We start from the raw sequence: 16,127 nt of genomic DNA, 5'->3' as shown, positions 1-16,127 counted from the left end.
TTAGAAGTGGGAACAAAATATTCATAAGAGGAAATATGGAGACAAAGTTTGGAGCAGAGACTGAAGGAAAGGCCATCCGGAGACTGCCCCACCTGGTGATCCAGCCTATGCACATGCACTCACCAAACCCAGACAATATTGCTGATGCCAAAAAGTGCATGCTAACAGGAGTCTGATATAACTGTCTCCTGAGAGACTCTGCCAAACCATGACAAATACAGAGACAAATACTAGCAGCCAACAACTGACCTGATAGTGGGGTCCCCATTGGAGGATTTAGAGAAAGCATTTAAGGATCTGAAGGTATTTGAATCCCCATAAGAATAGCAATACCAACCAACCAGAGCTCCCAGGGACTAAACCACTACCCAAAGTGTACACATGGACAGGCCAATGTCTCCAGCTGCATATGCAGCAGAGGATGGCTTTGTTGGACACCAGTAGGAGAAGTCCTAGTTCCTGCCAAGGCTGGACCCCCAGTGTAGGGGAATGTCAGGGCAGGGAGGTGCTAAGGGGTCAGTGGTTGGGAAGGAGGAACAACCTCATAGAAGAAGGGGGATGAGGGATAAAATATCGGGTTTATGGACAGGAAACCAGGTAAGGGACTAATATTTGAAATGTAAATATAATTTCCAATAAAGGAAAAATATTAAATGGCACAGGTTTACAAAAGTCTGTGGCTGCTTAAAACATCAAATATGTCTCCCATAGGATTTCTCTATCCTAGCTTAGGCATTTACTGCCCCAAAGGTAGTAGGTAACTGCAATGCATTATGTACTCAGTCGACTGTTTTCCTTGCATTTATCCAAACTGAAAATAACCTCACCAACAACAACATCCAAAGGAAAAGATCAACAGCTGGTAGAACAGCTGTATGGTACAATCATACTTCATACTAAGACAACAGTGACCTATTGATCTGTACCATGAGAGCATTCCAGAAAAATACATTATGTGCTCCTATCTAGAGACTGTGTAAAGCTGGAGTCATTTGCTAGACAAATTCCTAAATATCATCCGGTGAATCTATACTGGTCTAGTCTTTTAAAAGAAAATACTCTTGGATACTTCCTTTTAAAAGAATAAAATGGGGAAGACTCATTGAAAAACATATAGGAGAATATTAGCAACAACATTAGAGAGTTGAGGTTACAGCATAATGCTTCAATAAATGGATCTCTGATAAATAAACTTCCTCAAGTACACAAAGTTCACAGTCATGTGCAGTAGAGGTTTCCTTCATCATTGTTTCTACCCTCATTTGTTAGTGTGTTACAGTCTATTCTGATGGTAGGCAATGTTTAAAGAAGTTAAACTCATGTCATTCACCATTTTGGTGGGTGAAAATAGCAACCATCCCATCCAACCAGAGTCTCTGTGTCTGCGTTGCAATGCGGGTGAAGAAGCAGAGGGACAAGAGGCAGGCAGTTGTATGTGGCTAGCCTTAAAGAAAGATGACAGTTTATATTTGATCAGAGATGATCTGGAACCAAGGGCCTTGCTCATGGAAGACAAACACTCTGACACAGCAGAGCTACATCCCCAGCTCTCTTTACTTTTTAAAAATGTTGACATGGGTTCACTCAGTTGCTCAGTCTGGTTTTGTGTTCACTCAGTAACCCAGGAAAGTTTTGAACTTGCCAATCATAGGAACACAGCTTGCCAGATGTGTGGGTTTTCAAGGCTTGTGAGACTGACCCTGGATTTACTCAAATTCTTATTTTAAATTATAAAATGTTTATATTATGCCAAATCGTACTATCATTACATTTTAAAATAAACACAAGAATCACTACATAATTTTCCACTGAAAAGTACACGGCATTACTTATTTGAAAGGGTACAAAAGTAATTTTCACTGTAATAACTATGCATTATTTATGCTGTGGCATTCAATGACCATGTAATCCCAGATTATTTTCTCTTTGATATATTCCTACTCAAGAGTTTTTACATGTGAAATTTCCTCACATATTTTAAAAAGAAGTGAAATATGATGCAAGAAATGTTTTTCTAAGTAAACTCAGTAGCATGCTAAACTCGTGTATTCTCTTCCTGAAAGGTTATCTGGTGGGGGCAGTGCATAATAAACCAGCAGCGAAGAACACTTCCTTTCTTCCTTCCCACAGGCTAATTCACAAATATTGAGCATTTCAAAGGTGTTGCAACTTAGAACTCTCCCGGACGATTGGAAACATATTATCGGTTGTCCAATTTTATTCATCTAGTGAAACACTGGGGCATTGTTTAATTCTTGGATTCTTTGATAAAACTTTCAGACATACTCCTCTAGGATAAATACTTTGGGTAAGTACATTGCATTTCTCTCAAGTTGTGAGCATGTGTCACTCTTGAATGGTCATTTACATTTCAACAAAACTACGGAAATATTAGCTCAGTCAAAATGTAGTAGGTCTCCATTTTATAAGCAATAGTGTAAAGTGAATCTTGCTATATTTTCTGCTTGTAATTTTTTTATTTTGCCAACTGCCTAGCCTCTCTCATAGTGAATTATTATTGCTTTCTCGCTATCTTCAGGTGTATGCTGAGCAGGTGGGCATGTTGTTTTGTTTTTTATACTTTGTGATAAATTCCTTTCCTGACAAGTAAATAAAATAGTTTATCGTGTGTGTGTGTGTGTGTGTGTGTGTGTGATAATTATGTGCCCTTGTGCCCTTTTGTCTGATTTATGCCTTTGCATCTAGTTTGTAAGTATTTACTGATTTGATAAGGGAAAATAACATGTAATTAACTGTTTGTATATCTGTAATTAATGGTGAACGTCTTTCCATGTCAGTCTGTTGTTATATCTCCATCTACTTATCTAATATTTCCTCACTTATATGTGTCTAAAATAATCATTTTTTTGCTGGAATTAGTTTAGCCTTCTTACTTTTCTTATTGTATTCATTTACTGAGTTACTTATACAGTTCTGAGACATTCAATCATCGATCTGGATGATAATTTTTTTCCTTTTATTGAAAGTACTTTTTTTCTAACATAATATATACAAAGTACACTTTCCCACTCTCCTAACCACCTCTGCTCCCATCTGGATGCACCTCTTTCTGTTTCTCAGGAGAAAGCAAACAGGTTTCTTCACTGTTCCTGAGCCATAGCTATGGGAGTATCTCGTCAATGTATCTAATGGGACTGTGCATTGTGATCGGCTGTGAAGCAGCATTTGTAATTCTTTATCAGATATTTGAATTGACTGATATCTGTGTTGGTGGATACATGAACATAATCACTTTTAAGAAAAACAAAATTAAAAATGTAAAAATTCTCCATCTTAAAAACGTCTACTTCAGTTTTGTCTTTTCACAAAATTATTTCTAGAAAAAAACCATCAATATAAAAAATTTTTACATATCAAAATGTTTTCCATTATTCTAACATATTCACAATCCATCATTGAGCAACTTTTTAAAGATGTTCTTTAATTTCCAATGAGGTAGAAACCTTTCCAAATTCCCAAACAACCTTGCAAAAACAGCATTCTGTAACCCCATGGTTTTGCATGCTTGTCAAGAACATCTGTTAACATCAGTGCTTCACCTGGTACTCTAGTGTCTGAGACACTGTGGCTTGCTCACCTCCTTACTCGGGATCTTTTGTTGCTTTTTTATTTATTAGTATATTTATTCATTTTACATCACAATTGCTGTTGCCTCCCAGTCCTTCCCAGCCTATTATCGATCCTCCCATCCCTCCTCCCCTTTTCCTCTGAGAGAATTGGCGCCCTGGATAACCTGGCACATTATGCCTCTGCAGGGATAGGCACATCCTCTTCCCACTGAGGCCAGAGAAGGCAGGCCAGTTAGAGGAGCAAACCCACAGACAGGCAACAGCTGGAGGGACACCACCGGCTCCCATTTTGAGGAGATCCATATGAAATTTGAGCAGTACATCTGCCACAGATGTGCCCAGGGCCTTGATCCAGCCCATGTATGCTTGTTGGTTGGTGGCTCAGTCTCTGAGAGCCCCCAAGGGTTCAGATAGACAAGTAGCTGTGCCTCCCTGCTAGAACCTCTAAACAAGCTCTCAATGTTCTTCGTGTGTGTGTGTGTGTGTGTGTGTGTGTGTGTGTGTGTGTGTGTGTGTGTCATCACTATATTCTCATCCAGCTTCCCTCCATATTTATTCGGTAAAATACAATTATGACAAAACCTTGCTTATATAACTTAAACTCACATTTAACACTTACATAGTCTAAAACAGTCAAATCGAAATCCAAGACTCGGCAGTTTGTTTAAATAATATATAGATAAGCAACTTTATACAAATGTTATCACTTACTAGTTTAAAAATCATCAATAGAGCTAGATATGGTGGCAAACTGTCTTAATTTCAGAATTTGAGCCAAGGTACCGAGGTTGTTATGAGTTAAGAGTTCAGCCTTGATTGCTTAGTGACAACTGCAATAGCCAGGGCTAAATGAAGATTCCCCTGTCTGCAGTTTACATAGACAATACGAGGACACATAGCCAAAACTGAGTGCAAGACCACATTTGCTGGTTAACATACTCTAAGTACCAGGATGGCAGGCAGGGCTCATTCGAGAGAGCCTGACTGCTGGTTTCTGTCGAAAGAACTAGGATGAAGAGCTCCTATCCAGTGGTTTATACTATAAGTACTAGGATAGATAGCCAATGCAGAGACCTCAGCTGCTGCTTCACATAATAAGTAGCAGAATTGTCAGGGCTAAGTAGAGAATGTCTATCTAAAAAGGAAGATATCATTTGATTAAAGTATTTCTTCTTTTCAGGTCTAGCCACTATTCCCCTAATTTGCATACATTTAATTCTAATTCATGATTCTGAGTTTCTATCGGGTTTTGTGCATGCCTGTTGTGGATGCCTGTTTATTTCCCTTCTTTGTTGTGTTTCATAGGTCCTGTTTCATTAATTCGATGACCTCTCTCTCTCTCTCAATCTCTCTCAATCTCTCTCTCTCTCTCTCTCTCTCTCTCTCTCTCTCTCTCTCTCTCTCTCTCTCTGTGTGTGTGTGTGTGTGTGTGTGTGTGTGTGTGTGTGTGTATGTGTGTTAATAATTGAAATAACTTTGAACTGCTTAGACAGAAACTAATCTTATATAAGAAGACTGGCATGCTTCTACCCTAATGCAGAACTTGTTGTTTCTGAGCTAAGTCTATTTTTGCTGTCTGAATATTTCACTCCTACCAAATAGTAATTTATTTTATAGACATCTGATTTTAAACTGGCTTCAGGTTCAATTTCAAATTGTTCTTTAATACAGTGATAATGCCGCTATTATTGTTTTTATGGACTAAACATTATACATAGAATACCGAGAAGGAATCTTGCATGAAATGCCAGGTCCAAACCTTTAAAAATGGACTCAGAGAGGAAAAGTGGGTTTGAGAATTTTAAGGGATAATAGAACCATTCTTTTACTGATATAATCAGTTCAAGTATCACATTCAGAGAGGGAATTGTACTTTCACTTTACCCACCAATTTCATAAACAATATTTCTACACAATTGCTAAGCTCAGCAATGCAATGTGCATGTGATTCTATGTGGCAGAGATACTCCAGAACAAGAGCAGCAAGCTACCAGGACTGACGGGAAGCAGAACAAAATGCCCCACAGTAAACACCGTGATTATACAGCGGACAAGCAGGATATTCCATACACAGAGCTAAAGGCATGTAAGTCTCCATGGAAGCACAGAACACCTGCAGTCAAGCAGAGCCCTGTAGTGCTAAGTGAAGAGCAGCTAAAATATGCAGAGTTGACATTCCACAGAACACCCCAGCTCCAGCCCAGAAAACAAACTGTCAGAAGGAAAAGACAAGGTACAGTATTGTGTCCTTTCTGCAACTGATAGGTTTTGACACTAGGGTTTAGAATATGGCTCTCCATGCCTGTCACAATTGTTTTACTTGTCAATATGACACAACACAGAGTCCCCTGGGAAGAGTCTTGCTAAGAGAGTATCTAAATCAGTTTGGCCTGTGAACATGTCTGTATTGGGTATCTCCATGCTCTATCTGTTGTGCAAAGACTGCAAGTGAGAGGCACCTCTCTAGGATTCAGGGCTCTAGACTGTGTAAGAACAACAAAACCTAGGTAAGCACTAAGCATGAGGGTGTTCATTCCCCTCTGTTCTCCACTGTGCCTGTGACCAGCTTCTTCTAACTTCTGCTGTTGATAGACCGCCAATGGGAGCTGTAAACTGAAGAGGCTCCTTGGAGGCCTCAGGTGTCTTTTCAGGGTATTTTATCACAGCAACAGAAAAACAATGAAAAAAAGGGAAACATAGCTATTTTAAATTGGTCATAATATGTTAATTACATGTCTTTTAAGATACCCTACCCCCTTAGCTGGTCTACAACAAAGTAGCAGAATAAATTATCTTTTAACACATTCCTGTCAAGTTTCACAATTTCTATCAGAATTGTATTGTCTTTAAGAATACACATTTGAATGATGTTCTTAAAAATTCCATTTTATTTCCTTTTTTCCCTTGGTCCCCATTTCTATGAAACATTGTTTTATAATACAGCCCAGACTTGAACACAAATCATTCTTTAGTCTCTTGCTTTAGCTTCTAAAATGGTTGAATTGGAGATATTTTGAAAATAACTATTGATGTCAACTTTACTCAGTTTAATCTATTTCGGTCACAGTGGAACTACTCCATGCAGTGGACCAAAAAGATAAAGGAAAAATAGTCACTGAAAGAAATATCATCACAGGAATGGCAGCTTTTAGAGAAATAATTTTCATAATATCTAAGAGGTACACCCAGCCGGCCTGTGAGCTTCCAGTTGCCAATCCTGTGTCCACTTGCTGAGGTAGCAGATACAGATGCTTATGAAAACCACTGGGATAGCAGGTATAGCTGCAGTTGTCTATACATAGGCATACCATAGGCTTTATCCATGGGTGCTGAGAAAAGAACTCAGGTAACCAGGCTTGCACTGAAGATACCCCCTTGGGTCCATTAAAATATTTCAATGTTCCTCCAACTGATTAGTCATTGTTAAGCACTCAAACCTTAGAAAGACATTCACCTCAGATGATTTACCCATTGAAAGACAGATGACACGTAGGATTTGAATGTCTCTTAGTAGTAAACAAGGAGAAATGCCCTCAAAGAAACTGGAGTTAAAAAACCGAATATTCCAAAGACGAGAAGAGAAAGAACACCAACCCAAATCATCATGGCCAAATTAATTAAAGCAATTTTCTGTTTGTTAATTTACAGAGGCTGCCTCACTCTAAGGTGGGATTAGAGATGTTACCATTGGATATGAAAAAAAAAAAACAGGTTTTATTAGCTCAGAGGTGAGGACAGTGTCCAAATGGAGGATTTGGCATTCAAAATTGTCAAGGTTACAAGAGCAGCACCTAAGTCTGTAAGTCAATCCTAATATACGCCTGAAAGAAAAAACATCAATGTAATGTAGACCTAACAAGCTAATCATAACAACAGGTACTCAAAACAAAGTCATCATATGTGGCCATATAAGCTTTTGATGAGAAATAAAACTACAATTACAAGATGTTTATGAACAAATCTTTACAACAAATACATTATTTCCATTCCTGGAACAGACAGCACAGAACCATTTGTAGTTAAGGCTACAGGTGGAGCATAGTGAAATTCTTGAGAAACAAGTTTAATCATAAACAGAAATAAACCTAGTTTGTATTTCCTGTACACTAGTTTTTAAGCCTAAGTTGGAGGCAGGCTGATTCTAGTGTCCCTGTGAAATATGGGATAAGATCTTAGCGATCTTTATCTGGGAGAAAGTAAATTTTATACTGAAAATGATGTATTACTCATTTATAAATTATGCCTGTTTGACTAGGATACATAGAACAAATATTTTAAGTCAATATAATCTTGGTATGCAAAAGTATTTCCAGTAAGATTTCCTTGGACCCAATATTCCAGCCCTCTGTTGGGAACAAGGGGTGACATATTTTCTTCTGCAAGTACTTTCTTGCTCAAATTAGGATTCCTTTGTGAGGACAGAGAAAGACTTGAATCTTAGCCAATGGCCAGGAGGAGATTACAATAATGGGCTATTTATAAGAAGCATTTTGTTTGCTATCCCAGCTGAAGAGACAGCGAGCAGTGACATCAGCTTTAAGCAAGGCCAGGGGTTTCTGGTTCTGGAGGATTACTGGGGCTGGCATTGTGTATATCAACTTTGGGACACTTTATATTCTGTAGCTGATTTCTGGATAGTGTCAACCAGCTGAATGGAATTCTGCCAAGACAAGTACAGACTAGGGTCAGAAGTGCTAAAGTCCAGCATGGGTAGGGTTCAGGACCTGAAGGAGGATGTGTTGAGTAGGTGAAGGAAGACTTGAACCAAGAGGTGCAGCTCTCACACATTCTGTCACTGAGACAAATTGGGACACTTTTATTCATACATCGGTTTTTTCACAGCTGAAATGGTTTTACATTCATTTTCTCATTTACTATCCCTTTTAAGAACTTCCTAAATTTACTAATAATGTGCACACTGTACTTTTTCCTTCCTTCTTCTGCTCAGTCCTTGTGGTTTTCTGCTAACCCACAAAGTGTAGCAAAAATGAGGAAACACAGCTTAAGAAATCAGTTAATATCTAACCCAGCACATTGATATATAACCAAGTGACCATGGTTGGTAGCAATTGCAGTTACAGTACAGACATGATAAACTACATACCAAGGGAATTCTGATTTAACCATTGGTACCTAGCATCTTAATTAGCATTCTTATCTTAATTCTTATCTTAATCAGGAGAGGTAATTCCTTTAATGGCCAGAACTCTCAGCAAATTTGTAACCTGAATCAGCTCTTCATCCTTGCTTGACTCACCTCTGAATGTTCCCATTAAGTCTTGGATCCAATGATTCAGCAAGAACTTTCTAACTTTTGATAACTAACTAACAGCTGTTTAGAACAGTTTAGTGAATAAATTGTTGTTAGAATTAAGTTCCCATCTGAAGTGAGTAGCAAATGTTAGCTGATGCACTCAGACCAGGGCCTTGTGTTTACTCAACTGTATCACCATTATTAAAAATGGAGGAGGAGTGGTTTATTCCATTCCCATGATCCCCAGAGACAAACAAGTATGGATCAAAGTCTGAGCTTTCTGATTCTGGGGAACTGTATGTCACAGAAAAACTGAAGGTAAAAATTTCAAATAGCAAAATCAAGAATGCAAATGCAAGGCAAAAGCAAGCCAAGCATTCCCTCAAGAAAAGCCAGGGGATTCTGCATGAACAACCCTACAGGTTCTTTCCATCTATAGATGCAGTGCCTCGGGCCTTGACATAAGGAAAGCAATCTACATTACACTTACGCACTTTTCCCAGAATGGGCTTTGTCACCACCACAGAAGTTAAAGAACTTAAATGAAACTGTCATATTTAGAACTTCCTCTTTCAGAAAAAGCAGTAGACAGGGAAGCTTAATCTGTTGATTGAAAGGAGTACTAATCTGTAGCTCACTTGACCTGGGAGAGGTTGATCAAAGTCTTATGATAATTTTGACTCCCTGAAGCTTGCATTACCATTGTTTTAAAATGTATGTTGCAGAAAAAGCTGCCCTCCAGGTATATGTAAAACAGCTGGGGTCACAGCAAAAGGTATGGCTTTTTGTTCAAAGTGTGAAAATTGTTTTCTCTCTTCAAAGGCCTGTCTGGACATATAGATGGGACAGCGATATTTTTAACATGGTCAGAAGCATCTTTAAATTTATATTAAAAGACAAGCAGAGACAATCTAAAATCTTAAACCTGTTACTAATAATTGTATTCAGGGAATTAGCAATTTATCTGAACTTCATTGATTAGTGTTAAAACTTTGAGTTTTGAAATCTTAGAATAACAATAGCATAGTAAAATTTGTATTTATAGACCTTAAGTTGTTTTCTTAGATCCTAAAAAATTAATTAGACATTTTTATATTCATATGCTTATAAATAAATATATATATATACATATATATGATTACTAAGAACAATCCTTGCAAAGCAAGTTCCTTACCCTTGCCAGTAAGGCAAACCTATCTGTAAGTTTACTTTTTTCATCAGGTAACATACTATCTCTAAAAAATAAGGCCTGGTTTTTATATGTGTAATGCATTGAACCAAATGCTGATACTAAACTGATGAAGTTACAGATCTTATTTTCATGGAGCAAAAAAGAACAGTCAACCTGACAGTGTCCACCATCTGCAGAGAGCCCTGGCATCAGGAAAGGCATGATCAGTCTAGTCCGGTAGGTAGTATTATCAGAATCTTGGTGGAATCATTCAGTTTCATCTGCATTCTTTGAAAATCTTACGGTTGACTCTAGGAGTGGTGATCCCTGTGTGTTATAGTAAGATTTTCCATTAAACATTTTAAATGCCATATTTATCAGATCTCAGAAAGGTTTTGAGGACTGTCTATCAAGTATACTTGGCTTCAAATAAAATTTCCTGGCTTTTTGTTACTCATATTAAGTTCTTGAAACATACAGAAGGTTAAAAAGCTAGTCCTTGCAAAGAAAATATATCACTTGTAAGGAATATGATAATTTATGACTATTAATCTGTATGCCCTAATTATCTTCATGAGTTTACAAATTGACTATTGCAGTAAAAAAAAAAATGAATCGCTGGTAACAGGTTCCAATGAGCTAGATCTTCTCACTCCGGCTGCTATTCTGCAAATTGGTCTGCAAGCTGCCCACTCCTGGTCATCTCCCATTTAGCTGCCCTCTCCTCACAGTACCCTAGACAGTAGTTACTATGCCTGGCACACACACTCATATCTCATTCTGGGGCCCTTCACATTCTCACACCCTGTGGGCAACAGAACCATATCTGCATGCTCCAACTGCCTTTCAACCATTTCTTTCACACACTATCCTCTTTAGCCGGTAAAATCAAAGTTCCAGAAACTAGTAATTTAGCAATTAGATTTACAGGCTAAATTCTCAATCCACAATTCATCCACACAATAAATTCACTGCCAATTGAGAAAAATATAAACCACCCACGTAGATAATATAAAATCAATCTAGTTCACCTAAATCCTCCTTTCTACTGCCTTACAAAAACTTTGCCCCCACCCCACTCTCTACTGTCCAATCGTGTATTGCCTTGACATCAGCCTACAGTTAGTAGCTTTTACAAGATTCATAATCTATAGTTTTATTTTTATTAAGCTTAGCTTTAAAAATTATAGTTCTTGAATTGAAGCTTTTTAGTATCAAAATAAAACCTTAAATCATAAACAAGGTGCATATGGAAACCAACAACTTTCTTTTCCTATTCCTTTCATAGTGCACCATTACAGAATACCACAGTCTGTTCGTTGTTTTGTATTAAACACTTCTTTATTTTATTTTTTACTTATTCATTTTACATTCTGCTTACTGCCCCACTCCTGGTCAGCCGCACCCACAATACTTTCCCTACCACACCTCCCCTTCTCCTTTGAGCACCCTGGATATCTCCCCACCAAGGCATTTCAAGTTTGCACAAGGCTAGGTGCTTCTTCTTCATCTGAGATGAGACAAGTCAGGCAAACTAGAAGAATATATCCCACACAAAGGCTTTGGGGACAGGATGTTGTTCAGGAACCACATGAGGAGCAAGCTGCTACATATGTCTGTGGAGAGTTAGGTCCATCCTGGGTATGTTCTTTGGTTGATGGTTCACCCTCTGAGAGCCCCAAGAGGCTCTGATAGTTGATTCTGTTGGTGTTCCTATGGAGTTCCTATCCCCTTAGAGGCTGCAATCCTTCCTTGTGTTCTTCCACAAAAATCCCCAAGCTCCATCCACTCTTTAGCTGTGGGGGTCTGAATTTGTCTGGGTCATCTGGTGAGTGGAGACTCTGAGAGGTCAGCCATGATATACTCTTGCCTGCAGACATAGCAGAGTTTCATTAATAGTGTCAGGGATTGGTGGTTTTCCATAGGTGGGTTTTAAGTTGGCTTGGTTATTGGTTGGTTGTTCACTCAGTCTTTGTTCCATCTCATATCCCTGTATTTCTTGTAGACAGGAAAAATTGGAGGTCGAAAGTTTTGTGGGTAGGTTAGTAACCTCATTGCTTCCCCGAGGGTTCCTACCTAGTCATGCAAGTTTCCATTTCTCCAAGGCTGTGAGTCACAGCTGTTATCCCCATTGATTCGTGAATGGCTCCCTTATCCCATATCTCTGTCTTTTTATGTAGATGCTTCCTACCTCTACCCCATTATCAGTATCAGATTTACATTCATTCACATGAATGCCTCCTGCCCCTCCCCATACCCAACATGAACCCACCACTCTCCTCTGAATCCCCTCTCTCACCCAGTTTCCTCTCTCCATCTGATTTCCATGACCATTCCACTCCCCCTTCCAAGTGAGACTCCTTCCTGTCCAGATTCCTTGGGTCTTTGGAATTTAGCAAGGGCATTCTCTACTTTATGGTTAATATCCACTTATAAGTATATATATATATATATATATATATATATATACATATATATATATATATATATTGTGCATGGCCTTTTGGGACTCAGTTACCTTACTCAGGATAATATTCTCAAGTTGCATCCATTTGCCTGCAAAATTCAATATATCTTTGTTTATAATATCTGAATAGAATTCCATTGTGTAAATGTACCACATTTTTATCCATTTTTCAACTGAGGGACATCTAGGTTATTTCCAGTTTCTGGCTAATACAAATACAGCTACTGTGAACATAGTTGAGTCTTTGTGGGATGGTGGAGCATTTTGGGTATATGCACATAAGTGGTATAGTTGGGTCTTGAGGTAGAACTAGTCCTAGTTTTCTGAAAAATTGCCCTATTGATTTCAAAAGTGGTTGTACAAGTTTTCACTCCCACCAGAAGCAGAGCAGTGCTCCTTTTGCTTCAAATCCTCTCTAGCATGTGCTATCACTTGAGTTTTTGATCTTAGAAATTCTGACAGATGTGAGAAGAAACTTCTGAGTTGTTTTAATTTGAATTTTTCTAATGAATAAGAACTTTGAACACTTATTTAAGTCCTTCTCAGATAATACAGATTCCTCTGTTGAGAATTCTCTTCTTAGCTCTGTGCCCCATTTTTTAACAGGGTTCTCTGGGATGTTGAAATTTAACTTCTTGAGTTCTTTATAAATTTTGGATATTAGCCCTCTGTCAGATATAGATTGATCCTTTCCCAATCTGTAGGTTGCCATTGTGTCTTATTAACAGTGCCCTTTGCCATATAGAAGCTTTGCAGTTTAATGAGGTCTCATTTATCAATTTTTTATCTTAGAGCCTGAGCCATTTGTGTTCTTTTTAGGAAATAGTCTCCCATACCAATGTGTTCAAGGTTATTTTCCCATTTCCTAATTTATTAGATTTAGTATAGCTGGTTTTATGCTGAGGGCCTTAATTCATTTTAACTTAAATTTTTAATATGCATCTGTTTCCGTTCTTCTGCATATAGATATCCAGTTAATCCAGCGACTTTGTTAAAGATACTTTCTTTTTTCCACTGTATGGCTTAGACTTCATTATCAAAAAACATATGTGCATAAGTTTGTGGGTTTATTTCTGGATCTTTGATTCAATTCCATTGATCAACATGTCTGTTTCTGTACCAATACCATGTAGTTTTATCACTATTGTACTGTAATACTATCATAGTTTCCTGCATGACTAAGTTTATCAAAATAACTAAAGCTTAACAAAATTAGCAAAGACAAGGAAGCTAGATATACATTCTTAAACCAGTCTCTGTTATTCTGAATAGACTTTTCTGAATAGTTAGGGAGAGGTATTCTATAGGGTCTTTGTCAATCTGCTTAGGTCATTGTCTTGCTGTATCACAAGATAGGTGCATTCCAGTTTCTGATATTTAGTAGTTGTGGCCCTAACTTAGTTGCCTGGGTGGTTGGGATTTCAATGTAACCTTCAGCCTGAGCCTTTAAGCATAAAATCCATGTTTGAGGTTGACATATTTCATGCAACAGAACAGTCAGAAGCAGAACTACGGGAGTTAAAAAGCAAGTTTAACACTTTTGAATTTTTACCCAGAACTATACACATCAATGAATTAGGTCTGTGTTTTAAGATGGCTTACATAGCCTTGTGTTATAAGATTGCTTATCAACCCTGTGTTATAAGTGTCAAGTCAACTCTTCTTATAAATGCTACAGATTTTTAATCATATCCAATAAACTTATAAAACCTAAGGTACAGAAAGTTTATTTATTAGTCTTATAAATCTTGAGAAAGATTTCTATCTTAGCATAAATTTTAGGCAGTTAAATGACACCAATGTTCTAATTTTGTTAAATGCTCTGCCTTGCTCTTTATTTTCTGCCACAAAGTCAGGAGGCTCTCCTGACATATGACAGACAATTTCCAACTGCAGAGCCAGCTTCTCAATATAACAGAATAACATAAAACCTTATTTCAACATCACCCATCAGGAAAAGACCTTTGAATCCCTGCTGAATCCAGTGGCCAGAAAGCACAGAAATAAGGAATTCTAAATGTTGGCTGTGAAGGAAGCAATGGCAAGGCAGTAGTGGATTTTGCTCAAGGACAAGCGAGTACACAAAGGTTACACACAGGATAGCATGCTGGAGGTGATGTCCACATTGTCCCAGCAAGACACTGTGGAGTGGAGGCAGCTAGAGCTTTGTCTGGCTCCTATTTCCACCTGTACCTGGTATAGAAACACACACAAAAAAATTGAGAGAGCAAAAATAAAACCAATACTTAGAACTTGCCCCAGGTGGGATGCTTGCAGACAAGCAAAACACAAAGCAAACATAGAGCAAAATAATAACAGAGAAAATGGCAACAATTGGGGCCATTCAGAAGTTAACTTGTTTGACTACAATAATTTTTTAACAATTGGAGGAGTTTTTCAGGTGCCTCCCTCCACAACCTACTTGCCAGTAACCCACTGGAGGCTTCTTAAGTGACAGGTTTCTCTAATTCAGCTAGGCTGGGCCTTATTGAGTTCTATCTCCGTTCCAGGTATGCCTAGCATCCTCCTGGATTGGGCCTCCCCAAATTTTGTGCTAGGCCCCAGTTTTATAAGACATCCTTATGGTTCCTTGGCTCTGAGATACAGCCTATGTATTGAAACTCTACCAATGGACACTCAGGTGCATGGCACCTCCAATTTTCTGGGACTCAAATATCACCAGAAAGTTGTTAGGGTCTCAAAGTTGGTCAATAAAGGAACAGGTGACTCTGGCTGAATTCCCAACTAATAATAACCAGTGGACTTTGGACATCTCCCTTTGTCCTGGATGTGAGAATGTTGAGCCTCATCAGACTACCAATGACCTAAGATTGGGATCTCATTGAACCATAATAGGACCAGAAACCAAATGTCCCAGAAACAAATTAAAAGCGTGGGGAGGGAGATCAATGACTGGAATATAAATAAATAAAATATTTTTTAAAAAGTAAAAGTTTCCATAATTTGCCAAAGGAGGTCTCTGTAATAAAAAGAAAAGAAAGGTGCTTATTTTTCTCTCCTTTCTGGCAACCTTTTGCTGAGTTACTGAAGGTGTACTTCTGGGTTTAGAATATCTCCAAGGTGAATAACCCTTTTGGAGAAATTTTTCAATACTGGACGAAAAGAGAGAACTCTCTGGCTTCTGAATATGGATTGGAGTCATGACCCTGGGAACTGCTAATGCTAATTCTAAAGACGGGAGAGAAAGACCCCTCCAACCCAAATCAGCATGGCCAAATTAATTAAAGCAAACAATTAATTAAAGTAAGCTTATTAATACCTGCAAGCAAGTTACCACCCCCTAAGTAAGGGTTTGAGAGATCAGCATCAGATGTGAGAAAAATAAAATTTTTATAGCTTAGAGGTGGGGGCCTTCCAATGGGGGATTTGGCAGGCAAATAGATAGAGTTACAGGAACATAAGATAAGCCCTGGACTCTGACCCCATAGGTAGCAATGAATATCCTAGTAAGAGCACCAGTGGAAGGGGAAGCCCTGGGTCCTGCTAAGACTGAACCCACAGTGAACTAGTCTATGGGGGGAGGGCGGCAATGGGGGGAGGGTTGGGAGGGGAACACCCATAAGGAAGGGGAGGGGGGAGGGGGATGTTTGCCCGGAAACCGGGAAAGGGAATAACACTCGAAAT

At 38.5% G+C, this 16,127-nt stretch overlaps 1 protein-coding gene across 4 annotated transcripts in view; it reads left to right on the top strand.

The window, feature by feature from the left end:
* Positions 1–2,138: 2,138 nt before the first annotated feature.
* Klri1 (killer cell lectin-like receptor family I member 1) overlaps positions 2,139–16,127 on the top strand; it is a 35,206-nt gene continuing 21,217 nt past the window's right edge. For 2 of the 4 annotated variants that reach the window (XM_087659052.1, XM_087659054.1), the window contains exons 1-2: positions 2,139–2,308; positions 5,552–5,823. Coding sequence is in view for 2 of the 4 variants with exons in the window: in XM_087659054.1 (XP_087515180.1) it covers positions 5,607–5,823 (217 nt within the window). In the remaining 2 variants the exon portion in view is untranslated. Of the gene's footprint in view, positions 2,309–5,551; positions 5,824–10,154; positions 10,253–16,127 lie in introns of those variants that run through there. The other 2 variants (NM_001012649.2, XM_087659053.1) reach the window with 2 other exon arrangements.

This window comes from Rattus norvegicus, chromosome 4 (genome assembly GCF_021556685.1).
Source record: "Rattus norvegicus strain SHRSP/BbbUtx chromosome 4, alternate assembly SHRSP_T2T, whole genome shotgun sequence".
NCBI lineage: Eukaryota > Metazoa > Chordata > Mammalia > Rodentia > Muridae > Rattus > Rattus norvegicus.
This window is presented reverse-complemented; position numbering and strand designations above follow the sequence as displayed.